Genomic DNA, 22,269 nt, shown 5'->3' with positions numbered 1-22,269 from the left:
TTTTAGAAACTTTAGATGTTTCACCCTCTGTGTGACACACTTACATTTTTCATGATATGGGCTCTTTAAATCAACCAGGGTCTCAGCAGCTTAGCATTTCCAATGAAGTGACAAAGCCCTTCACCGCCGTTCTGGTGTGTGACCGAGTACAAGTTCCGCATCAACTTTTTAACACTTCAGAAATATGATTTCAAAAATATCAGCTGCTTATTACACTGTGTTTAAAACGTAAAACATGAGAAATGTGCATACATTTGTGCGACCTAAAATAGAATGTTCTTTTAACTTCCGTTTAAATTAGATGTTGTCAAACGTTAGTTAGGAGAACCCTACATTCACTAATACTACTACATGATATTTAAAGAGTTAATGTGTGGATTTAGACCCAGTTTTCAAGGCTCTTAAACCCAGTCAGTGTGGGCTCCGGTGTTAAACACTCTTCAGCCCGCAGTGTGTGATCAGATCTAGTCAGAAGTTGTAAAAGCCCTGGAGGTTATCTCCACTAAGAGAGAAGTTAGGACAGGCCTTTAACGTGTTGGCAGTGAGGCCTGCATCAGATTGTGATGGGGGAACTGCCCACAAGGCAACATCTTCCCGAGGACGAGGGAAAAACAGACGTGGCTCAGCGCTCCGATGAAAAGGGTACTGCTGTGTGCTGTGGCTTTAGCTTCCTCATACTGCAGTTTACTAAACTAGGATACACCATTTATACCATGTTTCTGTTTAACAACATCTTTAACATTAATAACAATAACCAGGTCAGTATCCTTCTGATTGATTGCATTTATGACTTCGCTGATGCTCTGGTACGTCTTTGGTAAACAAACACACTAAGCTTGTAAAAAACTGTGGTAAAATATTAGTCAATGTGCCAGTGTAGTGACTCAGCACGACCGAGTGAACAGCTAAAACAAGCACCTGACCAGAACAATGCAGCTCAGACCAGAATAAACTCACAGTGGCCTGTTTTTTCAGCAGGAAATGCTAGAATACATCTCTACAATCTAATTAATCAATCTGCCATTACTATTCAAACTACACTCTTTGTTCATTTTAACAGCTCCACTGATCACATAGGAACATACTGTAGTGCTACAAGTTTTTGCTTTTGATCTGTGGAGGGATGACGTCCTTCCAACTCCACTGAACTTGGACAGTGGGTTGGTGAAGACCCCAGTTGTAGATTATGTACAGGGGCTGGCACACTGAAGCATATTCTATCAGCTTGTAAGGTTAGTTTGTCACATGGAGACATAATCAGATGCTAATGGTTTTAGCATGTTTGTTAGCTAACGCCTAGAGGCTAATTCATTGACGAGTGGCTGTTGTAATACAATAGTTAGGTTTGTGCGTGAGGGGGAATGTTTTAAGAACATACGCAGGCTACAAATATTAGTAGATGGGGTGAAGCACGATATTGGAAATTACTGGTGGATGTAGGGAAAAAACTGCAGGTCCCAGAGTGCATTGCGTTGACTACACTGAGGCCCAACTGTACACTGAGGTGCTGTACTCTATGAAATAAACTATCTGTTTACTTTCAGAGTTAACGGTTCCATTTGAGGATGCAGTAGATGAAGCATTCGAAAGGAAGAAGCTGAAGTGCGCGGACCTGGCGGCTGTGGTGAGGGAACGTGGGTGGCAGGCACGTGTAAGACCAGTGTTAGGGGATTTGTAGCCAAGTCAGCCACATCCCTGCTTGTGCGGTTCAACATCACGGGCTGGAAACTAAGGGTAGCTGTGAGGGAGTTTTCAGAAACAGCTGAAAGGTCTCGTCAGTGGTTGTGGATAAGGAGAACACCGATTATTTGGGGAAATGTAGTGCAGAGGTGCTGTTGGGATTGTTGGTGATGTAGCATGTAAAGTTCACATGGAACTGGTGGCACTGAGCATGTATGGAGCTATATCAGGGTCAAAAAGTTCCTTTGAAAAAAAAAATATCTGAAACTAGAAGTTCAAATCTTGGGATTGAACTTTGAAAAATACGTGTATTCAAACTTAAAATAAGTGTAGGATGATCTTTACAGTTTAGATTCAATTTTGATTCAATTATTTTTTTTGAAATGAACAATTTATTTTCATTTTCACTTTCCCATATATTTTGAAATTTGAAGTCATATTTTTCAGTTGCAGATTTTATGTTTTCAGTTTCAGATCGTATTGTTTTTTAGTTTCATACCCTTTTATTTCACTCGCAGATCTTATTTTCACTTTCAGATTCTTTTTAAACTAAATAACTGAATCAAAATTCTATTTAAACTGAAAAAAAAATCCTCCTACACTTATTTGGTATGTTTTGTATGTTGTATTTTTCAAAATTTAATCTTTTTTGAACTTTCAGTTTCAGATTTATTTCTCAAATTAAAAAAAGTTTTTGACCCTAGCATAACTCCATAAGCCTGCATTAACAGTGCCACTGGGGCTAGGTACAGGGCCAGTGTGAATTCATGGTTGTTGATGTTAAAGGGTAAGAAGAGCTAGTGATACAGTGGGTGGTCATGGGCTGGGCTCAAAACCGTGTTAAGGATAGCTGGTTGCTGATTGGCTCATAAACGGCCACAGCAACCCTATTGGGTAGGTGTAGGAAATGATGATAGATGTAGCTTGTCGCTAATCAGATCAAAGTCACAGTAATCTTAGGGTCTAGCTGTAGGATTGAAATAATGGAATTGTGTGGCTGCAGGTAGGAAGAGCGTGGGACGGACCCTGTGTGAAGCTTTAATGGATAGGTTACGTCTTACCTGTGTAAGATTATAACTACTACGATTACAAACTGTTTTTCATTTGATGCTCTGTATACAGTATTAGCTTCCTTTCACCTTGGTCTTGGACTGCACAAGTTAGTATACAGATCACAGGGACAGGAGCTCATAGCGCAAAAGCAATAATAAAGCAAAAAGAAAGAAATAACCCTAATACATTAGGTTTACTTTGTTTGTTTCCCCACCGTACGCATGATTATGTTGTGTGATCACGTAAACCAGCATGAAATTCGTGCAGTTTTGCAGCAGGACAGAATATAGCTTTCAGTTCGTACCACATTCTGTTTCCACTGTTGCTCACCTGTTGGTCTTCCTTTGCATTGGCTCTTTAATTTTATAACCACATTTGCACTTTTATAAACTCATATATAACCAAGAACGAGAACACAAATGCATCAAGGCAGGTATAACGTCACCCGCTGACCTCTGTCCCTCCAGTGTGTCCTGTGCAACGCCATCGTACGTAAAATAAGAGCTTTTTTTTAGGATTCCAGCAAGAATTTATTTCGCCAAAATTAAAGCATGATTTTTATTTCTTTACTGACATGTGTTTTACAAAAGTCAAAGTTTTAAAATGATCAAAGTAAAGTGCAATAAAAAGAGCAATAAGCTGGTTCTGGTTGAAAATGAAAGAGGTGTTTGAGAGCTAATCGTGACAGGGTTCTTCCACTGCTGCAGCCTCTTCACAGACGCTGCTGTCTGGCTGTGTGAATGTGTTAATCTATGATTGGCTTGTGGTTCAGTATCAGACCACACTGACCGTGCAGAAACACAGATGAACAGATAACAGCAAGCAACCTTTTACTATCGTCTCTAACCATCATCATCTGTCTGAAACTCCGAAGTTCATTTTTCCACTGAAAAGTAAAATAGAAATTAAATATTAAAATTACTTGATTTTTCCATTATATCTCATTATCAACGTACTCCGAATGTAAGATTACTATTCGGTTTTACTTGGTTTAAGGGATTTTATCGACAGAAAGTGTATTATGGCTTGTTTAGGACACTAAGAAACAGGTTGTTTAGCTGGAAATAAGAAAACCACAGAAGTAAATGGGTCAACAGTAGAGCTGGGCGATATGAGCGCTAATCAATATCACGATTAATTGTACATTTTACCACGATTACGATTAATGAACGATTATTTTGTTTTTGTCACTTTGACCCTCGTAGTTCACTGACTCCTGTGTGCTCCAGAATTAAAGCTGTTTCATTGTTCATTTTTACTAGCTCTTACATATTTGTTTTTCAACCTGTTCATTCTCAGAGCTGCAGTGACACCAACACACCACCACCACCACCACCACGTCAGTGTCACTGCAGCACTGAGAATGATCCACCACCACATCACACCTGCTCTGTGGGGGTCCTGAGCGCTGAGGAACAGGAAAAGAGGCTAAAAAGTATGCAGAGGAATGGGTGGATTATACTCTAATTGTAAAGAAGTGCTCCTGATTCAGTGGAGCTGATTAAACACACTACGTTTCGTGTTGTTGTTTATTTGGGCGTGGGGACTGTATTTATTCACTCTGTTGAATCTTTATGATTCGCTTTCGCCCTCTCTGGTTATGTAGTTCAGATGAAGCAGGTGCTGGGGGTCCAGTTATATAATGATGTAAAGAGCAGGGCCTTGGGGGTTTAAAAAATGACGCTGAGCTTCATCTGTCAGAAAGACAGACAGGAGACGCTGATACTTCAGGCAGGTGCTGCTCTGAAACAGAGTCCTCAAGGCTTTCAAGACCAGGCAGAAACGGCCAAATTCCACATTTGATGCAAGACGCTACGAGAAAGAATAGCTCTGAGGAGAGTTCGGGTCTCTATAGTAGACAGTGTAAAGTGTAGATCATGTCACTAGTCTTAAAGAAGAACTGTATACTGTACAACCGCCGTGACGCCGGTCTCACTTTGGCAGTTATGGCACGTTGCAGCTGCTCTTATCTAGAGCCAGTTACAGTTCCTTTCACTTGCATCATGTTATAGATGTACACTCTTAAAAATATGGTCTTTAAGTTGTTATTGATTAAAGGTAATTGTTATTAACAACAATGTGCTCTATGATCTAGACTCAAAACTGCATGAAAATGTAGTATCACAAATACAGTGGCTAAAATGGTAATGGTCATCAGTATCGTTGTGGTATTGTTATAATGTGCTTAATTACTTTCAGCAGGTTCTATATTTAACAACATGAAGAAAACTAACAGGATTATGCACTCATTTTAAACCAACATTGACCTAAATGTACAATAAACTGAGTTTTGATTTTTCTGTGTGCCTTATGTAAAGGTGTAAAAGTCCTGTGAGATTTGGATAGTAATCTTTGCATTAAATTTTATATTTAACAGAATCCTATTTACAAATGTCAGTTATGTTGCTTTTGTGGAAATACATTTGCTACTGAGACAAAATGGATTTCCTTTTTTAAGAGGCATGTTTATTTCCAACAGCTCCTCGAAGACAAAGGAGAATGTGCTTGACGTTAGATCGTTTAAGGTGGAACTTAATGGGAACCTCGCATCTTCAAGCTTCGTGTCTTTTAAGGTGGAACGGTGTGTTTGAGATAAAAACGGCTGTTGTTTGTACGTGGTTGAAGATTAAGTGGTCTGTAAGTTTTTTATCCACACTCCTCACAGACAGTCACCCGGAGCAGGACTTGAACCCACAACGTCCAGGGTCCTGGAGCTGTGTGATGGGCGCCGCTACCTGCTGCTTCACCGTGCCGCCCTCACGCAAACATAAAATTATCAATATATACACCATCTTGTATTGGCACTGATTTTTGTTATGTATTATTTTTTAAATACATATTTTAAAATGTAATATGTTTATTTTTGTCCTTCTGACCTGCAGAGTACTGTGTTTGCCTTTGATGGGGAAACAAACCACACTCTAAGGGCAGAAATATACTGAAGTGTAACACTAACACGCTTTACTCTGGCTAAAGTATACTTTATTTTCCTTCTTGCCACAGATAGAACACATTGCACATAGAAGACATTATAACACCTTTATTTATTGATACAGTGAATTTATCTTCTCTCCCAGCTCTCTGTGGAACAGACCACTCATTAATCATGTCCTGCTCCATGGTTATTCAACATCGAGACAAGCCCTGCCTCCAGGGTCTTCTAATCTCAAAGTCCACTGGAATTTGAAGGTGGCACCTAAAGTTTATCATCAAGTCCTGGCTCATTCCCTCATGTTCCTCCCATTCCTTCTTCATTCTTGACTCTATATAAACCTGTTCAGGGGCCCTTCGCCTTCCTGCATACTCCAGTCTGCTCTTTCTGTGCTCTCTGCAGTGATCCCGAGCTCTCCATCATGTCCCTGTCTTTGTCCTTGTCCTCCTCCAGGCTGTCGGGCTTCTCGGGTGGCTTTTCTCGAGCCGGAGGTGGTGCTGGAGCCAGACTGGGCCTGGGGTTCGGTGCTGGAGCTGGAGCAGGTCTGGGGCTCGGTGCTGGAGCAGGTCTTGGCTTCGGTCTTGGTTTGGGAGGTGGCGCTGGCTCTGGAGCAGGGTTCGGAGCTGCCGGAGCTCTAGTCGCAAGCCCAGCTTTCTCCATGGGCCGCACCATCGCTGCTGGAGGACTCAGTGCCGGCTCTGCCCTGGTAGCCGGTTCCTCTCTGGGGCCCTCAGTGGTCCCGGTGCTGTCCCGCGAGGCAGAGAAGAGCACGCTGTCCAGACTGAACGACCGCTTCTCCACCTACATGGCCAAGGTCCGGGCGCTCCAGCAAGAGAACGCCGCCCTGGAGGCCAAACTGTCCCAGCTGACCGGAGGAGCGGACATGTCCCCTGAGGCGTCTGGCACCACCACGGTGGAGTACGAGGCCCAGCTCAGCGAATACCGCAGCACCCTGCAGACCCTCACCCTCGACACCGTCAAACTGGAGATAGAGCTCGACAACGTCCGAGGAACCGCCCACGAACTCAAGGCCAAGTGAGTGATTCAGTTCAATAAATGGATCAATGAATGAATGAATCAATCAATCAGTAAACGAACTTTCATTTAAATACAGGAAGAACATAGGACAAACACTCACACAGTCACTCTCATAGTCATACCTGTGGACAGTTTCACACACTCACACACACACACACACACACACACACACCTGTGGACAGTTTCACACAGTCACCCAGTTACACATACAATATGTTTTTGAACTGTGGGAGGAGACTCATTATCCAGCAAGTAATGCAAAGAGTATGAATGAATGAATGTACGAATGAATGATTCACATGTGACATCATGAGTCAGGTGTTAGAGCTGGTACATAATCAAAAGAGGAAAGTGAACTGTGATAGAATGAAAGTGTAGTGAAGAACATGGTGAAATGCTGTCTGTGAATTTAGTCTTACAGTATTTCATAGACACCATGACCAAATATATCATGACACCTCTTATCCCAACACCTATGAAACTAACTGGGGTGCTCTGGAACAGCTAGCGATAAGCCTCAGCTCACTATGCCCAATGCCAGAGTGTGGGCTGGAGGGCTACAGACCCCTCGGCTTTGGGTTTTGGAGCAGTGGGGCAAAATATAAATGCTTTTTCTTGCATCTTTCTAAAAAAATAATCATTATTTTCCATTTCTCCAGGCTTGACTTTGAGCAAGGCGTCAAGTTCCAGCTTGAGTCTGACATCACTGCCATGAAGAAGGTGAGTGGTAGAACTCATGCAGTTGTTGTGGACTGTAAGAACCGTGAGGATCTGAGAAACGTGAACATCGTTGACCATGATGTTTCTGTTTACAGGACATTGAATTGGCAGCTGACCTGAAAATTGATCTGGACGCCAAGTTTGCCAGTCTGAAGGGTGAACTGGACTTTGTCTCCAAAACACAGGAAGAGGTACTTTGGAAAATGTGTATCAGAAAATCAGAATCCTTATGTGAAAGTACATTATGCAGAGGTAGTTAGTTAGTTCATTTATTTTATTCATTCATTATCTGTAAGCATTTATCCAGTTCAGGGTCGCGGTGGGTCCAGAGCCTACCTTGAATCACTGGGCGCAAGGCGGGAATACACCCTGGAGGGGGCGCCAGTCCTTCACAGGGCAACACACACACACACATTCACTCACACCTACGGACACTTTTGAGTCTCCAATCCATCTACCAACGTGTGTTTTTGGACCGTGGGAGGAAACCGGAGCACCCGGAGGAAACCCACGCAGACACAGGGAGAACACACCACACTCCTCACAGACAGTGACACGGAGGAAACCCATGCAGACACAGGGAGAACACACCACACTCCTCACAGACAGTCACTCGGAGGAAACCCACGCAGACACAGGGAGAACACACCACACTCCTCACAGACAGTCACCCGGAGGAAACCCACGCAGACACAGGGAGAACACACCACACTCCTCACAGACAGTCACCCGGAGGAAACCCACGCAGACACAGAGAGAACACACCACACTCCTCACAGACAGTCACCCGGAGGAAACCTACGCAGACACAGAGAGAACACACCACACTCCTCACAGACAGTCACCCGGAGGAAACCCACACAGACACAGGGAGAACACTCCACACTCCTCACAGACAGTCACCCGGAGGAAACCCACGCAGACACAGAGAGAACACACCACACTCCTCACAGACAGTCACCCGGAGGAAACCCACACAGACACAGGGAGAACACACCACACTCCTCACAGACAGTCACCCGGAGGAAACCCACGCAGACACAGAGAGAACACACCACACTCCTCACAGACAGTCACCCGGAGGAAACCCACACAGACACAGGGAGAACACACCACACTCCTCACAGACAGTCACCCGGAGGAAACCTACGCAGACACAGAGAGGACACACCACACTCCTCACAGACAGTCACCCGGAGGAAACCCACACAGACACAGGGAGAACACACCACACTCCTCACAGACAGTCACCCGGAGGAAACCCACGCAGACACAGAGAGAACACACCACACTCCTCACAGACAGTCACCCAGAGGAAACCCACACAGACACAGGGAGAACACACCACACTCCTCACAGACAGTCACCCGGAGGAAACCTACGCAGACACAGAGAGGACACACCACACTCCTCACAGACAGTCACCCGGAGGAAACCCACGCAGACACAGGGAGAACACACCACACTCCTCACAGACAGTCACCCGGAGGAAACCCACGCAGACACAGGGAGAACACACCACACTCACACTCTTCACAGACAGTCACCCGGAGCGGGACTCGAACCCACAACCTCAAGGTCCCTGGAGCTGTGACAGAGACACTACCTGCCACCCTCTCGTTTATTTTACCTTTTCAAATATAATTCACCTAAAATAACACATAAAAAGAAAACACAACAATAAAGATAACAAATATTAAGATATTATCAAAATATTTAGAATGTTTAGATTATTTATTATTCGATTGTTTTATTACTTTATATTTTTTATTAGATTATTTGATCCTGTAGATTATTAGATTATTAGATATTGCAATCAAAACAAAACAAATAAAGGTAGACGTCAAAGAACAAGGTATACAATGTCAGAGTGGATAAAATAGTGCTAATACAATCATGTTAAGCACAAGTACTGAAGTGTGTAAAGTTTGCGGTATGTACAGATATGTATATATATACTGAGACAGAAATGAGGACACTTCTGAACCCTCTTTCTGAATCTCCTCTTTCTCCATCGTCTCACTCCTCAGGAGCTGTCCACTCTTCAGTCCAAACTGGGCACATCCAACATAGACACCTCAGTCTCCATGATCGAAGTGGACACTGGCAAGTCCTTCGATATCTCCACGGCCCTCAATAAGATGAGGGCCGAGTATGAGAAGTCTGTCCAGCAGCACCGAGAGGAGGCTGAGGCCTACTACAAACTCAAGGTGGGAATATAGTGAATATAAATCAGTTTACATTCAACTGGATATTCGTTAACAATATACTCACAATGTAAAGCCTTTAGCATTAAACAGCAACATATAAATATTTCCTCAGATGGACGAGATACATACGGAGAACGCTAAGAGCACAGAGGCTTTGTCCATGGCTAAGGTGGAGATCACATCAGCCAAGAAGGAGCTACAGACGCTGGGCATAGAGCTGCAGGGACTCATCACACAGGTGAGTGTCCCAGCGCTTCAACATACTATCCACGTCCACGTCACTAGGAGCTCAGTGTGTTACACACAACTCTTAAAGGTAATGCCAGGGGTGGACCAATGGTCTTCTTGCGTTCCCACAGATCACGCCCCACGCCCCAAACTCAAAGGAACTCAGAAACTCGCTAGAGGTGGGATGTGAACAAACTCAGACCCAGTTCACATCCCACCTCTGACCAGAAATTGACCAGTGTAAGCAGCTCAGAGGCTCCCCTGTGATAGGCAGAGTATGGTGATCCTGCCCGAACCGGGAATCAAACCCTAGTACCTTCAGTTCCATCCGTGGTTGGTTTACCAAATAAAAATGCAGTAGTGCAGTTGTGTCAAATACAGTGGTGTCACTGGTGTTCAGTATCCAGTCAAGGGCAGCATGGTGGTCTATTTCTTTATGTTTATCTTTATCCAACTGCATCAACAAATGATCCACAGCCTGTAACTGTACACCAGGAAGGTGAAGACACAAGAGAGAGGTTTCCAATAAAGTGGCCACTCTATTAAACTCTCGTGATATATACTTATATCTGAGTTTAATCTTATATCTGTGTCTGATTGACGTCAAAGTGAGAAGATTACCTACCACTCAGGTCCTAACTAATGCTCTCTTCATCAGATCACAGATGCTTTCTTCTGAGTAATGGGATTCAGGTTTGAGGCACTGAAAGCTTTTCCATGTCTCTTATCGCTGCTAATGAGCAGTTAGACCAAGACAGAGATTAGACAGCTGACAGAGCTCAGAGCTCAGCTAAACCACATTATGACGATGGTTGACTTTGTAATGGGTTAAACCCAGTGATTCTGGCTCTTGTGAATCAAACCTGTAAGATTACTTACTGATTACTGCTTGGTGATCCCCTGCTGTGTGCCTCAGAAAACGATGGGCTTGCCGGTTTTGTTTTTTTTCTCTCTGGTTTTTACACTTTATTACCAGTAAAACACAAGCTATGAAACAACGGAATAGGAAGTTGGTTTGGTGACGAGACTCAGGGTGAAAACCAGATGCCAAACATCAGCAGGTCTGAGCCCGTTTGATCTAGGATGAGACGCAGAGTGGCAAATCAGGGCAGAGATCATTTATATATCAGAACAACCACAGCGATGTTTAGATTTTTGGTTGCTACTAGATCTGAAGAAAATCTGCAAACAAACAAAAAGACTAAAGTAAGCACAAAGGAGCGTACAGTCATTTATTGTTTTTCAGTCATTTTTCTGAAATGATTCTGAAAACCCCTTTGTTCAATGCATTTACTCATTAACTGGGGGATTTGGAGCACGCCGCACTACACACTGTGGAACAAGACCACTCATTCGGTTTTCTGTGGGCTGCTCAAGTCAGAAAAAGTGGGATAAAAAGAGCTGTTCTGAGCTCTACCTCTGACATCAAGTACAGAGACTCCCGTTGTGTGAGGGTCTCCAGTCACTGTGCCAGGGCTGAGGTGTTTATTTCTTGGTTACTTCTCACCAAACATGTCACAAACATTACACTGAGACCTCGGGGAACTGTGGTTACAGGTGGGAAAAGAGTAAAATATGTCCCCTTTAACGTCCCTCTACCTGTTGCTAAGTGTAATTCCCACTCTCTCGCTTTCTCTCACTCACTCACTCACGCACACATACTCACAGAGTGATGTTTACATAAGTCACGAGCGACTCTCGGGCCTTCAGCTGATGCTGATCTGAATGTGTGTAATAGAATAAAATGATGTGTAAAGTGTGTACCATAAAGTGTAACTTTGGTGACTCACCCTCATTCATCAGTAACTCTCAAAAACCTGATTATAACACTGTCCTCAACCAAGCTTGGGTTCCACTGATACACTGTCAGAGAAAATGTCTCTGTGGTGGAACGCTCAAGGGCACATGTGTGTACCTTTATTTAGGAAACATAATTACACCTTATTCTATTAGATTTAGTATGCCAAATTTCATCTCCAGGACTTATTATTATGTTTTTAACTTTTACACATTCTATACAGTTCTATAAAGAAATATTACAGATATCCACCTCTCCTTCTGAAGAAGAGAATGTAATGTAGCTTTAAGGAACACAACTGGACTCTAACAAAACGGTTGTACAGTTAAAGGTACATTTACACTGTTTGTACCTTTAGTGACCTGCAGTGTATCTCTGCTGTACCTATTTTTTTCAGAGAGTTTACAAAGTGTACCTTCAGTCACATATCCACATAGCAACCGGCGAAAAGCACTTGTTACAAGAATCGATGTCTAACGCGAAAAAGTGAGCTAATCCGGCTAAGTTAGCAGCTGCAAACCCGGGCAACCTTCAGTACTGACTCTTGAGCGGCTGCTCATTTTCTCTCTCTCTGCCATAATGTCCGTACCATGAATACAGAGCTAGGTCCTTCTTCTAGGTAACCATCCGTGATATTTGTGCCGTAAAGTGTTACACATTTCTCCCGAGAGTCCTCCGTCCCCTAATTCAGAAGTTTCTCAGTGCAGGACCCAGCAGTGAACCCAGCGTAGCAGCCACAGAGGCTCTATTCTCCCTGTTACAGCTCCGTGGAACATCACAGTCATTTAGAATCTGTAATTTTAAGGCAGTAATACTACACAGTGTTTCTTAAAAAATGTAAAAATCACACATAATCAGTTTCATAATTGAAATTGAAGTATGCAATAACATAATTTTGGGAGTAGGACCACGCTCCTTCCCTCAGTCCTATATACACCCTGCAAACTCACTTCATTTCTGTGTCAGACACACTCGCTCCCACCTCCACCCTTTTTCTTGTACTCATCTATCCAAAGGGAGGTGTGGCCTCATACACATTCCTAAGCCGCCCTGAACCTCACCTCCCCTTTTCAGCCTTTATGGGGATGCTCCGTACGAGCAAAACACTGTTTTGTTGAGTTTATCACTGTGTTTCTGAAAAGGTAACGCCCCACAGGGAGGTAAAAGCCTTCTTGCATGTCAGTCTTAATGAAGGTCCCAAATTGTAATTCAAACTGAGTGAATGCAGGAAAGACTGCTGTAAACTGAGAGAATAGGAAGTGAACAATGGCTGTAGAAGTTGAGGGGACTTGGTCTGAAGGAGAACGCCCAATTCCTCACCAGACATCAGCACTGCTTTCCCAGAGAATGTGTGAGAGAAAGAACAAGAGAGATCAACATATTTACAATAAATCACAGCTGCCAGGTACAGGAAGCAGAAGACAGAGGAAGTGGTTTTCTCACTCGGTGCCACAGAAGGCAGTAAGCTGCACATCACTGCTCATTTTCTCACAGATAATTATGCATCACTCGTAAACACTTTCGAGACTCAGGCTCTCAGCTAAAAGTTGCTGAAACGTTAGGTGCTTTTTATTCAACGGTTAATGCTCTACGTTCTCGGGGAATTCACAGTCTTCTCTGGGGCGTAGGTTCATGGTTCTGAGGAATCTGATCATTACCGACATTTATCCCTTTAACTTCAACTGACTTTCATTTTAGTTTAGATTAGTAGAGTTTACAAATGTAATCTAAGCACATCATCCGTTCCCCAGTCCATATATGAAAACTGAGCTGCTGTTTTAAATGATCTGTTTTTCTGATGTCACATAATATTTTGAGAGGGAGTCTGGACAATTAAAAACACAATTTGAGATGCAAAATCACAGATGTGGGGCGGCACGGTGGTGCAGCAGGTAGTGTCTTGGAGGGTGTAGGTTTGAGTCCCTCTCTGGGTGACTGTCTGTGAGGAGCTTGGTGTGTTCTCCCTGTGTCTGTGTGGGTTTCCTCCGGGTGACTGTCTGTGAGGAGCTTGGTGTGTTCTCCCTGTGTCTGTGTGGGTTTCCTCCCACGGTCCAAAAATGCACTTTATTAGTATACATTTTTATCCCAAAATTAGGAAATTTGATTGGTCAAAGAAAACATAGAAAACATAGAAAATGTACATTTAGAAAACATAGACATATAATTAGGTATCCCTTCCCCCAGTAAAAAAAAAAACAAACAAACAATAACATGAATTAAACAATAAAAAGGAAAAACAGTGTTACAATAGTGAAAATATAATTAATTTCCTTGACCTGTGTTTTTAATTAAAAATCTGACAGCACAGGATACAAATGACACACTAAACCTTTTGGTTTTAATTGACCTTTGCAGCAGGCTACTGTTGCCATAGTTACTGAGTTGAAGCCTGCTGTATAAAGGGAGGGCAGGATCTCTAAGTATCTGCTCAGCTGTGTTCACAATAAGATCTGAATAACCAAAGCTGAGCGACTGACGACTGGCTGCATCCAATAATTTTTCTTACCAGACGCTGTAGTTTGTTTTGCTCTTGTTTGCGCATGTTCCCAAATACGAAGACTGAGCCAAAGGACAGTACACACTGAACGACTGTTCTACAACAATACAGTACACCTGAAAAAAGCTAAGCTTCTGTAAAAAGAACATCGTCTGTTGTCATATTTTAAACCTTAGGCTTAGTGCATGCCTCAGATTTAAGTTGGTCATCAGTTTTAAGACCTAGGTATTGGTTGGTACTAACTCTCTCAGTTGGTGTATCACTAACAATGCTGTGAGGGACCTCACGTTTACGGTGTTTAAAATCTATAAACCATTTCTTTTGTTTGATTTGCATTAACACCCAGGACGTTATCTTTATACCATTTAGTGCAGTTACTCACCTCTTCCTGAAAACTGGTTAACGCTGAGTTATCAGATTTCGGATACCCCACAATGGCAGTGTCATCCGCACATTTAAAAAAAGGTGTGTGTTGGTGTGTTAGATCGGCTCTCGTTAGTATAGAGCAGGGGTGTCCAACTCATTTTCACAGAGGGCCACATCGGCACAATGGCTGCCTTCAAAGGGCCAGATGTAACTGTTAGACAGTGTAAATGTAACCAAGTGTAATGTAGAATAAATGTAAGTGCTCCTTAATGTTAAATAACTAAATTTATTACTTATTCAACTTATAAATATTTGCATAGATATAAAAATGTTTGCTTGTTAAACCCTGTTCTTTTGTGAGGGTTAGAAGCTCATATTTCTCCATCAATCAACAATCAAACTATCCAAGTGAATAAAGAAAACTTCATCAAGTTATGCACCGTCTGAGAAAGACTTAGACGCATGAGCGATTTCTTCAGCTACAATAAAGCTAGCTTTCACAGCTGCGTGATTTTGGGCCGTAACTTTTGTGAACATTCTGCTGCAATCACAGTTTGCCTTTTAATTCTTGTACAGTTTGTTGCTTTTCTTGAAGGCTAACTTTGGCGTCCTGAGCTCCGTGTTCGGTGTCAAAGTGCCGATGAAAACTGTACTCTTTGACACCTGCCACCACCTCATAACACAAAACACATATCGATTCTTCTCCTAGAAGCACAAACATGTATCGCCTTCACATCTCTCTTCAAACTGTCTTCCATCAGCATTAATTATTCGTTTCCTGGACATTTTGGGATCAATATTTGTAGCTATTTCTTAATTCCACTTGTTGAATCTAGTGGTGGAATGCCGTCACTTGGCGGGCAACATAATCAGCATGCATTGTGGGAAATGTAGTTTAAGGTCAATGCACGCTTTAGAATTAGTGGTGGAATAATTAATAATTAAGTCTAAAAGTGTGCAGTGACCATAAACTCCATTTCCCACAGTTCATGCTGATTGTTATCCGTGAAGCGACGGGATTAAGCCACTAGATTGCAGTCAATCAGATCTTTTAAGCTCTTGTGGGCCACATCAAATGACACGGTGGTCCACATTTGGCCCACGAGCCTTGAGTTTGACATGTGGTATAGAGTGTTTAGAGTAGAGGGGACAAAACACACCCCTGAGGGGCTCTGGTGTGAATGGGCCTAGAGGCAGAGGTAGAGGTGGCTGAATTAAACCTAACCTGTTGTGTCCTGATTGTCCAAAAAACTGTTGATCCAAATTATGAGCGTTTGGCTCATAATGACACAGAGAGAACACACCACACTCCTCACAGACAGTCACCCGGAGGAAACCCACACAGACACAGGGAGAACACACCACACTCCTCACAGACAGTCACCCGGAGGAAACCCACACAGACACAGAGAGAACACACCACACTCCTCACAGACAGTCACCCGGAGGAAACCCACGCAGACACAGAGAGAACACACCACACTCCTCACAGACAGTCACCCGGAGGAAACCCACACAGACACAGGGAGAACACACCACACTCCTCACAGACAGTCACCCGGAGGAAACCCACACAGACACAGAGAGAACACACCACACTCCTCACAGACAGTCACCCGGAGGAAACCCACGCAGACACAGGGAGAACACACCACACTCCTCACAGACAGTCACCCGGAGGAAACCCACGCAGACACAGAGAGAACACACCACACTCCTCACAGACAGTCACCCGGAGGAAACCCACGCAGACACAGAGAGAACACACCACACTCCTCACAGACAGTCACCCGGAGGAAACCCACACAGACACAGAGAGAACACACCACACTCCTCACAGACAGTCACCCGGAGGAAACCCACGCAGACACAGGGAGAACACACCACACTCCTCACAGACAGTCACCCGGAGGAAACCCACGCAGACACAGGGAGAACACACCACACTCCTCACAGACAGTCACCCGGAGGAAACCCACGCAGACACAGGGAGAACACACCACACTCCTCACAGACAGTCACCTTGTGCGGGACTCAAACCCACAACCTCTAGGTCCCTGAAGCTGTGTGACTAAGACACTACCTGCTGCACCACCGTGCTGCCCATTTTTTCAAAACACTTCGTAGGAACTGACGATAGTGCAACTGGTCTCAGGTCATTCATTTCTTTAGGCCTATTGTGTTTAGGTACAGGTAAAATTAATGAGCTTCCACTGGGCCGGTATCAGTCCTGTGCTTACTGAATGCTGAAACAGCCTCTGAAATGGAGGTGAATCAATGCAAGCCTTTAAGACCTTTCAGCGGATCCCATCTGGCCCCTGGGATTTCCTGGTGTGGAGCTTAGAGAATCGTTTCCTAACATCGTCAATGGAAATATTAATAACCCCTTCCAGTTAGATCTTTAATTCTATCAGCTGCCTTTGTCTGCTGTTGAATAATGAACCTCATCAAAGCATCTATAAAATGTGTTCTAATCAGTAGAAAATACATAGTCATAGACTACTAGGAATTTAAAGGAGCAATCAATGATTTTTACCCCCACCCACCAGTGTTTATTTATTATTTTATACATTTTTATTCCATACATACTCCTCAGATTAAGAGCCAAATGTCTTTGTAGTCTCTGAATGAACAAGAGAAGGTCCTCCCACATGGGGGCAGCCATGTTTAAAAGAGGTTTAGTAGAAGGTTTGACCCACCCAGGACACTAGGTGGCACTGTGAGGGCTGTTACATGACGTGAAGATGATTTAATGGTGGGTGCTGATCCTCACACCGCTGTTCCCCCAGAACGTGACCCTGGAGCAGAGTCTGGCAGAGGCAAGTGCCCAGTCCAGCGTGGGCGTGGCTGAGTACCAGGCTCAGATCGCCAGCCTCACCTCTGCCATCGAGGTGGCCAAGACTGACCTGCAGAAACAGATCCTGGCCTACCAAGAGCTGCTGGACGTCAAACTGGCCCTCGACGCGGAAATCTCCACCTACAGGAAACTGCTGGAGGGAGATGACTTTAAGTGAGCCTCTCTCTCTCTCTCTCTCTCTCTCTTCACACATACACACACACACACACATATACACGTACACGCACACACACACAGACACATACACATACACACACACACACACACACACGTACACGCACACACACACATACACATACACACACACACACACGTACACGCACACAAACACAGACACATACACACACATGCACACACACACAGACACATACACATACACACACACACACATACACACACACACACACACACACACACACACGTACTCGTACACACATACACACACACACATTTTCTGTTCCTCTCCTACCCTCACACCCTCACACTCTCTCTACCCTTTGTTTCTGTCTTTCTCTTGCTTTCTCTCCCTCAGTGTCTCTCTCTCTCTTTTCTCTTGCTCTCTGAAACTGACGCAAACAGATTCCCCAGTTTCTAATATGTAAGAGGAACCTGATTCTAGAGAACAACCTCAATTTACATTGACGTGAAAGAGGGGGGACTGTTTCCTCTTTTGTTAAATAAAAATAAAAAGAATAAACTCCAAATTATTTTGATACAAACCCTCTTTCGTTTTCTGTTTTCCAGAATGCCCGACTTTACAGAGACGTCCTACACTTTCTCAGGTAAAGCACACTGATCACAAACAAGCCATAACCCCCTGCTCAGTGAGTTTTAGGTGGATTCCTGCGCGCTATGGCAGCCATGTGACCTACAGACCACAGACACTCGTACTGAGCACGCCGGCCAATGTTTACTTGGCAACCGTAACCTAACCTAACTCTACAGACATGCCTCTGATTCTGTGTGTGCACTGATGAAGGCATTAAGGCCATTGCAGTTCAGATGACCTGAAAAGATACTGCAGTCACCTAAGCCTACTCCCGCCCATTTTAATCATCCACTCAAGAGTTTCATTAACTGTAATGGAAAGTGGAAGGCGATGAAATGCTAAATAAAAAAAATGTGGTAAACCTCCTAAAGGTCATTATGGCACAAGGCTTAAGAACCAAAGCAACAAACACAAGCAGAATCTACAACTGAAACATCGAAAGGTGTAAACAAAAGCACTACCATTTTGTCAAATTTAATATTAAAATTTAAAGGAACATTACCAATTATTTTCACCTTAAAATTACAGCTTTAAAATGTTTGTGATGCTTCACCGACCTGTAAAAGGATGAACAGAGCCTCTGCCATCGCTACTCTGAGCTCAGCAACTTGTGGAGGAGGGTAGGAAACTACCACTCCCTCCTTTCCCCAGGAGCAAAAAACCCAAATCTTACCTAGTGTTCCTTTAATTGTCTGCTGTGTCAAGTCTTTCTCAATTATGTATTTTGATTTCAGTCCCAAAAGCCACTGCTTTGACTTAAAGGCGACACTTTTATATAAAAATCCTCATCGTTTGCTGCTCTGTTTGCGATCGAAACCTGACTGATGTGTTTATGAAGAGCCCCAGTGTTGGTAAAAACAAAGGGTCTCAGACCAATATGCTAGGCTTTCTCTCTCTGCTCACCAAAGGTTGAAAAGCACAAACCTAGAGGAGGTTGTTGTTCTATTCTTGCTACACAGGTGGGTAACATTGACTTATTTTTGCTGTTTCAGATTAATTAAGGTCTAGCGACTCTAAATTCATGAGACCACGAAACACCTCATTTGTGATTAAATGGCAGGACCTACTCAGTCATTGGCTACTGAACACGTGACTGAAGTACTAAACCCTTATGAAGGCTTGATGAAAGCAAAAAGAGAATATTTATAAATGTAATCTACAAAATAGACAATTTAACACGAGATTATTATGTTATTAAAATCTGGACATAAATGCACTTAATTTTCATATTTTGAACCCCTGGCTGCGGTTTCAGCTTGTTGGTTCTCATTTGGCTGTGCACTTATCTTCACCGCACTCGTTTGAATAGTTATCTTTCTCACGCGATACCAACTTCACGATCAAAGCAGTGATATGAGACGCACTCTCAGCTGCTCTGGAGGCTTGTGATGCTGACACCATCGCAGCGTTTTCGCTGACTGACTGACAGACTGTCTGCAGACTGAGATGGGTATCTGTGGATTCTGAGGCTGCTGTTCTCTAAAGCTGTTCTGCATGACTGGCTTTTTGATTAGTAGACTGAATTATTCAGGTCACCACACTGTCACATCACACAGCCATGAGTGTGACTTGGGATAAACTGCACTGTCAGAGAGCAGGGCTCTGAGCTCGGGAGTTTTCGCTGCATTGTTGTGGTTATACGGTTAAACAGAGTGTAAATGAATGATCGAATACTTCACTGTAATAAGCACTGGACGTTTTCAAACAGAGAACTAGTCTCTATAAACACTCACTGTAGGCTTTGTCTTTTCTTTTATAAATATGCTCAGGGACCGTTTTTGGCTCTTTAAGGTGTTTACTGCTTACAGCACGAACCCCCTCCGTTTCTTTGTGTTCTCTCAGTGTTGTGTTCGTGTCCTCATCCTCAGTGGAGCAATGGCGATTTACAAAGTTGTGTGCTGTTAAATCTGATCACAAAGTCAATCAGATTGTCATTCATCTGTTTTATCTTTTGAGTAGATTTTGACCTAATATTTTCGTAGTCTGATTACATATTTAAATTAGATATTTGATTTACATCTCAAAATATTATCAGTTATTGCTATCATTTTTAGAAAAACCTGCATTTCTGTGGAGTTTAGTTTACTACATCAGTGAAACACCGCAGCTGTCCTTCGCGTCATGGTGAATGAACCAATAAAATGCTCCAGAATCCCTGGGAATCAAACCTTTTTACATTGACTTCCATTGAATATTTAGAAGGTCTTTTCCTTCCCCTGTAACAGCTTCTAATTTGGAGATAGATGTGTGAAAGAACAACCAGAAAACAACAGCTGTAAACAGTGATGTAGTGGTCATAAAAAGTGTTTAAATATTGCTATGGAGACAGACAAGGGTCTTGTTCTAATGAACACAACATAGATTCCACTGTTGAGTGGAGGTAATGAATACGATGTTGAGAGTTTAGACTCTAGGTGGATTGACAGCTGATTTTAAACGTAGAAGCAGAGCCAGTTTTAGTCTGATCCAATGAAAACCCAGTGAGGAATGTGGATTGATTTCTAGCTCTGCAGCTCTGTCCTTCTCGTTTGCCTTGTTTTAATAAAGGTGGACTATTAAGGTGGATTACTTAGGAATGTCTTGTATTTGGTGAACGTTTACGTGAGTGACATCCTACAAATTGAAGAGAAAATGCTAAAATAATTCTTAAAACAAAGAGTAAACCCTAAAAACACGATTAAATGTTAGTTTATAATTAAAGAGGAATGTAAACAAGGGTTACAAGCATTTACTCTCAACTACATCAGTGAATGTAGAACTTCATTACACAGTTAACTCTGTAATTTTTACTGAACTTAATTAATTTGATTAAACCCTGAATCTAAAATCTTTCCTAAAGTACAAACAAACCTCATCAACAATAAAGACCAAGCAGCCATTTAAAACCAAGTCAAATACTTGTTGAATTGTGTTTATTTATGATTTGATTTCTGTTGAAATATAATAAAAGGGGCGGAGTCCTGGGGCATGGCGGTGGGTGGGGCCTCTCTCATCTGCGCTTTTCCGTCTCATAGGGGGAGACCCACCCCAAACCAGCACTCCCCAGGACTCCCCTCACGCCCAAACGGAAATACACACTAGATACATCCGCACAGGCAAGTCCCATTCAAACACTCAGATTGATCACAAGTGTGTGTCTCCTGGTGTATTAGTGTAACACATTAGTAAGTCTGGGTCACGGCCACTTAAGTGAAACTGAATGACTAAATCCTCCTGTTTCCTTCTCTCCCCATCTCTCTCTCTCTCTCTCTCTCTCTCTCTCTCTCTCTCCCCATCTTTCTCTCTCTCACCCCATCTCTCTCTCTCTCTCTCTCTCTCTCTCTCTCTCTCTCTCCCCATCTTTCTCTCTCTCACCCCATCTCTCTCTCTCTCTCTCTCTCTCTCTCTCTCTCTCTCTCTTCACTGCCTGCAGCTGGTGGAAAGGGAATACAAATCAAAGAGATCATCACAGGTGAATTACACATTACACAGTCCACTAGCAGCACACTTAGCCACTGTATGGAAACATAATAACAATAATGATTATCGCTCATAATAATGAGCGAACTCAGCTGTGGTGGTCCCACCAGGAACAAGGGCTGAGGACACAATGCCCAGAGCTCCTTCACCCCAGAAAACACAGGTCCACAGCCCAGTGCTGGAAGGCAAGGTGACCTTAAAGTCATTTGCAGATGCTGCAGGGCCTCGTAACTCATTTAATGCTTTGGAGATTGTATACGTTTTCTGTGCAAAAAGTCTTCTTAAAGTCCTTTAAAGTAGTTGAATTCTACAGTCATGAGGGGTGCCTACAGACACTGACTCTGACAAAAACAGAGCTTTGGGTTTTGCAGCATAGAGAAGCATTTTGTGGATTCTTACAATCTCAGGCCTCCTAGTTTGGACATGAGTGGGGTAGTATGTGACTCTCTCTCTCTCTCTCTCTCTCTCTCTCTCTCTCTCTCTCTCTCTCTCATTAGAGCACACCGAGACTTCTGTCGTCAGTGATGCAGAGTCCTCCTGAGCGCAGGGTGATTGTTGGAGGTGTCCACATGCATGCCCCTCCCTGTTATCCCAATAAAGCTGCATTCCAAAACAACCCACATCCTCTTATTTGTCCACTGGTGTCCATTCTGATAAGACCC

At 43.2% G+C, this 22,269-nt stretch overlaps 1 protein-coding gene across 1 annotated transcript; it reads left to right on the top strand.

Annotated features, from left to right (window-relative positions):
• Positions 1 to 6,261: 6,261 nt before the first annotated feature.
• On the top strand, positions 6,262 to 22,211 carry zgc:136930 (uncharacterized protein LOC563946 homolog). The gene is made up of 9 exons (XM_066682150.1): positions 6,262 to 6,700; positions 7,363 to 7,423; positions 7,519 to 7,614; positions 9,454 to 9,633; positions 9,746 to 9,871; positions 17,312 to 17,532; positions 18,124 to 18,161; positions 21,561 to 21,599; positions 22,105 to 22,211. Exons 1-9 carry the CDS (start codon positions 6,324 to 6,326, stop codon positions 22,146 to 22,148), a joined length of 1,182 nt encoding a protein of 393 aa, XP_066538247.1. The 5' UTR covers positions 6,262 to 6,323; the 3' UTR covers positions 22,149 to 22,211.
• Positions 22,212 to 22,269: the final 58 nt, after the last annotated feature.

Source organism: Hoplias malabaricus, chromosome 9, assembly GCF_029633855.1.
Source record: "Hoplias malabaricus isolate fHopMal1 chromosome 9, fHopMal1.hap1, whole genome shotgun sequence".
Lineage (NCBI taxonomy): Eukaryota > Metazoa > Chordata > Actinopteri > Characiformes > Erythrinidae > Hoplias > Hoplias malabaricus.
Note: the sequence above shows the minus strand (reverse complement) of the source record. Positions and strands in the feature narration are given on the sequence as shown.